Genomic DNA, 5,811 nt, shown 5'->3' with positions numbered 1-5,811 from the left:
AGTAAGTTGAGTTTGGCACACAGAACAGTTTGAAAACTTTACTATGCTGCTCTGTATAATGACAGAGGAAAAAAGAAGATAAATGTCTCTACAAAACATGTAATAAACATGTTTATAACATGTTTATTACATGTTTATAACCTGCCCCTGGCAGCCCCCTAACAGGTCAGACTGGACACCTGAGGGTCACCAGCAGAACGGACTGAGTGAAATGAGATTAACCAATCAGAGACCAGAACCAGGTAAAAAAACCTCTGAGAAACTGGATTATCTGCTGGTCATTACATAAAAAACATTTATCCAGAAATACTTCAATTAAAACTTTTCTCAGTGAAAACCAGATAAATATTAAACAGATCAAAGAGTATTTATTCCTCTTTTTAATCAGTTTTATTCCATATAAAGTATAAAACAAGGAGGAAACATCAGAATCAGGCCAAGAAGCCGACATGTTGAACCGGTACCAGCAGGTCAGAGGTCAGAGGTCAGTGAAAAGCCTGTTGGGTTCATCTGATCCGTTTTATTCTGATTTTTTGTTTTGGTTATGACTCGTTTTCATTTCCTCATGTCTTCACAACAAGCTGCTCCTGTTAATCAGGTCAGGAATGAAAAGTTTCACTGCATCTCATGGTTGTTATGGTCACAGGCTCCATGAAGCTGCTTTAACCTGCTGGACCAAAACATCTGGAACCAAACGAAGCCCAGCAGGAAGTAGACGGAGCCCGGACAGGTGTGAGTGTGACGGAGCAGACCTACCTGTCATGTCAGCCTTCAGGGCCTCAGCCTGGCTGCTCGGGTGTAAACAGAGAGGAGAAGGAGGTTAGAGACACACAGCAGGACCCCGGCATTCACCTCTTCATCACACCTGCTCCTCTTCCTCCTCACTAAAACATTTAACAGCTCAGATCACATGTCAACATGAAGCCAAGGGGCTCCGGCTACTTCCCGGGTCCAAACCCTAACCAACCACACAGTGAGGCTTCCTAAAGATGAAACTCGTCCTCTCAGCTGTTATTAACTCTGACTATGAGCAGACAGAGAGTCTGACACGACGGGTTTCACCTGGAATCACACCTGGAAGAGGTTCCAGCCCAGTAATTATCCCCTAAATGTAGCAGTATCGATGCTAACCTGACAGCCGCGGAGAGAAGCTAACAGGCTAACGACAAACAAACTGTTTATAAAATCTATTAAAATACAAATTAATAAGCTTGTCTGCCTCTAAACACAGATTAACTCAATATCCAACATCAATGACTGAGAATAAAAGCTGCTGCTGCCTCTGATCACAAATATATGAAGCTATCAACTCATAATGCTAGCTAAGCTAGCTCCAGGCTAACAGCCGAGCAAAACAATCCAGCAGCGGGGAGAAACCTGCTCCTTCCCGGGCCTCCAGAACCTCCAGAACCTCCGGAACCACCGGGGCAGGACACGGAGTCCAACTCACCGCAGGTACTGGGCGCAGAGGTTCATTCTCCCGGGACAAAACCGGTATTTTATACTACGACTGGTCCCGAAGCTAACTCTCCTCCAGGCGCCATAATGTTCCTGTGTGACCTGCAGAGGGCCCGTGGAGCGGGGGCGGAGCAGGGGCGGAGAGCCGGGGGGCCTGCGGGGGCCCGAGTATCAGGTACCGTTTACTATTTAGTGTAAAAAAAAATGACTCAATAAATAAAACACACACAGGTGCTTTGTGGTTCTGTGCTGTTTTGGGAAATTATAATTTGCTTAAATATCATATCAGTCAAAATGAACGATACTAATACATACTGAACACTCATCCTCTCTAAAACCAATGGTCCTCGAGTCACTGCTTGAGTCATTACAGATATAGATGTTTAAGTAGTTGTCAATATCCATACATTTTATGCATTTCTTTATCATTCTTAGCAGAAAATATTTCAGATTGAAATGTTTCTTTCAGGTGGATTTCAGTTTTCACTGCTGCTACTGTTGACATAAACATGGTATCAGGACGTTTCATCCTGGGATGTTAACCGTGATGTTAGAGATTCACTGAAGGGCCAGAAAAAATGTGTAAATCAAAAATCTCCAGTCTGCAGAACCACCTCATATTAAACTGTTCACGTGTTATTTTACAGTAAGAGACTGTAGCTCTGTTCAAAGTACATCATTAGAATCAGGACAGACATCCTGATGTCGTATGGAGACAAACGAACAGTAGTTTGAGGCTTGTCCATTTAAATCTCACACATGTTCACTCAGCAGTGTCTGGAGCTAAACTGACTCCAGTCAGGCTTAAAACCAGAATTAAAAAAGATACTTTGTGAACACAGCCCAGACCTGAGATCAAAGTCACGATGGGGAAGATTTCCAACCTCCAGAAGAGGTTCTGCTTCTGTCCAGCAGGTGGCAGCAGAGGAGCAGCTCTACTGAATCACTTCCTGTGATTCAGTGAAATGAAGACCTGATAGGAGGAGCAGAGTCTGACTGGACAGTGGAGATATTCCTGCTTTTGCACTGAACTCTTTTGAGGAGGAAAATAAAATAAAATGGGGATAAAATCAATGAAAAACTCTTCATGTTTTATTCCACATGTTTGTATCTGTTTCTATGTGTGAAAGGTAAAGGGAGGAGCAACACTGAGCCAACAGATAAAAATGTCATTCTTCCAGAAATGAAAGTGAAAGTTTGTCAGAGTGATTCCTGAATTGCTGTGAAGGAAAACGTCCCTGTTTCCTTTTGAAGACAAACGAAGTTCATGTTTTTCTTCTGGTCCTGGTGAGTTCAGCAGAAAACTGCTTTACAGTCTTTCTACAAACAGCAAACAGGAAGTTTGAGCCTTTTCATCTGGACTCAGATCATCTGAAGGGAAGAGGAAAAACTTCAGGATCATGAAAAAACTGTAACATTTAACAACTTTACACTCATTGTTTTAACTGAAGTTTTCCCTGATCTGTCCTCAGAGTTCAGACATGTCTTCTGGCAGCAGCCTGCGGTCTGAGGATTAGTTTCTGTGCTCCATCTCTCTGGACGTGTTCACTGATCCAGTCAGCACACCATGTGGACACAACTTCTGCAAGACCTGCATCACTCAGCACTGGGATGGAAATGGCCCCTATAAGTGTCCTCTGTGTAATGAGCTTTTCACCCCTAAGCCTGAGCTGAGAGTCAACACCTTCATCAAAGAGATTGTTGATCAGTTCAGACTTAAAGCTCAGCAGGAAGCCAGCAGCAGCTCAGAGCAACAAGCTGCCAAACCAGGAGAAGTTCCCTGTGACGTCTGCACTGGACCCAAACTGAAGGCCCTGAAGTCCTGCATGGTGTGTCTGCTCTCCTACTGCCAGACTCACCTGGAGCCTCACCTGACCGCTCCACGTCTGAAGAAACATCAGCTGATGGAGCCGGTGGAGAACCTGGAGGACAGGATGTGTCTGCAGCACGATAAACCTCTGGAGCTGTTCTGTAGGACCGACCAGACATGCGTCTGCTTGGTCTGCTCTGTTTTTGACCACAAGAACCACGAGTTTGTTCCTCTGAGAGAAGAATCTGAAGGAAAGAAGGCAGAGCTGAGGAAGACGGAGGCTGAAGTTCAGGAGATGATCCAGGAGAGACGACTGAAGATCCAGGAGATCAGAGAGTCGGTGAAGATCAGTAGAGATGCTGCAGACAGAGAGAAAGCAGAAGGTGTTCAGGCCTTCACAGCTCTGATGGAGTCTGCTGAGAGAGGCCTGAAGGAGCTCCTCAAGGAGATCCAAGACAAACAGGAAACTACAGAGAAACAGGCTGAAGACTTCATCAGAGATCTGGAGCAGGAGATCTCTGAGCTGAAGAAGAGGAGCTCTGAGGTGAAGCAGCTCTCACAGGATGAAGATCCCCTCCACCTCCTCCAAAGCTGCTCCTCCCTGAAAGCTGCTCCACCCACCAAGACCTGGACAGAGGTCAGAGTTCATCCACCATACTATGAGGGGACTGTGGTGAAAGCTGTGGTTAAGCTGGAGGAGAAGATTGGGGAGAAGATAAAGGAGCTACTAAAGGCTGAGCTGAAGAGGGTCCAACAGTTTGCAGTGGATGTGACTCTGGATCCTGATGCGGCTCATCCTAACCTCATCCTGTCTGATGATGGGAAACAGGTGAAACTTGGAGATGTGAGGAAGAATCTCCCAGACAATCCAGAGAGATTCTCTAAGTGTGTGAATGTTTTAGGACGACAGAGTTTCTCTTCAGGCAGATTTTACTTTGAGGTTCAGGTTAAAGGAAAGACTGACTGGGATTTAGGAGTGGCCAGAGAGTCCATCAAGAGGAAGGGAACCATCAACCTGAGTCCTAAGAACGGTTTCTGGACTATTTGGTTGAGAAATGGAAATGAGTATTTAGCTCTAGCTGGACCTCCAGTCCGTCTCCATCTCCATCCTGGTCCTCAGAAGGTCGGGGTGTTTGTGGATTATGATCAGGGTCTGGTCTCCTTCTATGATGTAGATGCTGCAGCTCTGATCTACTCCTTTACTGGCTGCTGCTTCAAGGAGAAACTCTACCCGTACTTCAGTCCTTATCTTAATGATGGAGCTAAAAACTCTGATCCTCTGTCCTGTTGGTCAGGATGATGATGATGATGATGACCTATATGGATGAACCTTTGTAATCCACGTGACTCTGCTGGTGTAAAGGTGGCCTGGGAATCGTCCTCAGCAGGTCACGGTTCAGTTTTTCTGTTTCTGATTGATCATAAATCAAATTATTTTCTGCTCAGTTTATTTCCTTGTTCTGCTGATGGTCTCTGATTGTTTCCTTTGTTTCATTATTAAGTTTCAACATGTTGATCAAATTAAAACTGATTATGTTTCTAATAACAGGAACAAAACATTCAGTCTGTTTCTCCCAGTGAGTTTTGGTTCATGTTGGTTTTATCTGAACTTTTAAAAATAAATGTAAATATAACATGTGATGGATGAATAAAGATGTAAAACTGTGGAACTGACTGTTGGATTTATTTTTCATCTTAAAGGTTTTAATATCCATCTTTAAAGTTTTATTACAGAAAGAATATGAATCCCACAACTTCACAATTAAAATAGAGCAGAAACTAAAGATTAATATTCATATTTTCAAAATGTCCTGAAAATAAAAGGAGCTTTTTGTGAAAATCTAAGAATTTCTGGATTCCCAGAATTTTTCTTGGTCAAATAAAAGTTCTTCAGTTTGTCAGGCCTTCAGAGCTGCTGATGACAAAACATTAAAAATAAAGAGAACAAACTTTAACAAGCCCAAGACAGAAAGGAGACATTATCTGGAAAACGACGGAGCTCTGCCAGCAGCAGGTTCTGATGCTGTGGAGCAGTTAGCGTTAGCTTCATCATCCTGATGCTTCAGCTTCATCATCCTGATGCTTTAGCTTCATCATCCTGATGCTTTAGCTTCATCATCCTGATGCGTTAGCTTCATCCTCCTGATGCTTTAGCTTCATCATCCTGATGAGTTAGCTTCATCATCCTGATGCTTTAGCTTCATCATCCTGATGAGTTAGCTTCATCATCCTGATGCTTTAGCTTCATCATCCTGATGCTTCAGCTTCATCATCCTGATGCTTTAGCTTCATCCTCCTGATGCTTTAGCTTCATTATCCTGATGCTTTAGCTTCATCATCCTGATGCTTTAGCTTCATCATCCTGATGCTTTAGCTTCATCATCCTGATGCTTCAGCTTCATCCTCCTGATGCTTTAGCTTCATCATCCTGATGCTTTAGCTTCATCATCCTGATGCGTTAGCTTCATCATCCTGATGCTTTAGCTTCATCATCCTGATGCGTTAGCTTCATCATCCTGATGCTTTAGCTTCATCATCCTGAT

General features: G+C 43.6%; 2 protein-coding genes across 3 annotated transcripts in view; one reads left to right on the top strand and one right to left on the bottom strand.

Annotated features, from left to right (window-relative positions):
• Positions 1 to 1,590, bottom strand: part of smg7 (SMG7 nonsense mediated mRNA decay factor) — a 24,322-nt gene extending 22,732 nt beyond the window's left edge. For both annotated transcript variants that reach the window (XM_015054944.1, XM_015054945.1), the window contains exons 1-2: positions 1,451 to 1,590; positions 757 to 788 (exon numbers count right to left, since the gene is read on the bottom strand). In XM_015054944.1, coding sequence (XP_014910430.1) covers positions 757 to 788; positions 1,451 to 1,476 — 58 coding nt within the window. In that variant the 5' untranslated portion in view covers positions 1,477 to 1,590. The remainder of the gene's footprint in view (positions 1 to 756; positions 789 to 1,450) is intronic.
• Positions 1,591 to 2,618: 1,028 nt separating this feature from the next.
• LOC106961306 (nuclear factor 7, brain-like) lies at positions 2,619 to 4,568 on the top strand. The gene is made up of 2 exons (XM_015054932.1): positions 2,619 to 2,745; positions 2,931 to 4,568. Exon 2 carries the CDS (start codon positions 3,285 to 3,287, stop codon positions 4,566 to 4,568), a length of 1,284 nt encoding a protein of 427 aa, XP_014910418.1. The 5' UTR covers positions 2,619 to 2,745; positions 2,931 to 3,284.
• The last annotated feature ends 1,243 nt before the right edge of the window (positions 4,569 to 5,811 follow it).

This window comes from Poecilia latipinna, unplaced genomic scaffold (genome assembly GCF_001443285.1).
Source record: "Poecilia latipinna isolate Pla-1442-1.1 unplaced genomic scaffold, P_latipinna-1.0 Scaffold1287, whole genome shotgun sequence".
Lineage (NCBI taxonomy): Eukaryota > Metazoa > Chordata > Actinopteri > Cyprinodontiformes > Poeciliidae > Poecilia > Poecilia latipinna.
Note: the sequence above shows the minus strand (reverse complement) of the source record. Positions and strands in the feature narration are given on the sequence as shown.

Bases quoted from the DNA above. Each gene is read 5' to 3' on its own strand.
- LOC106961306 (XM_015054932.1), top strand. From the start codon at position 3,285: ATGGTGTGTCTGCTCTCCTACTGCCAGACTCACCTGGAGCCTCACCTG.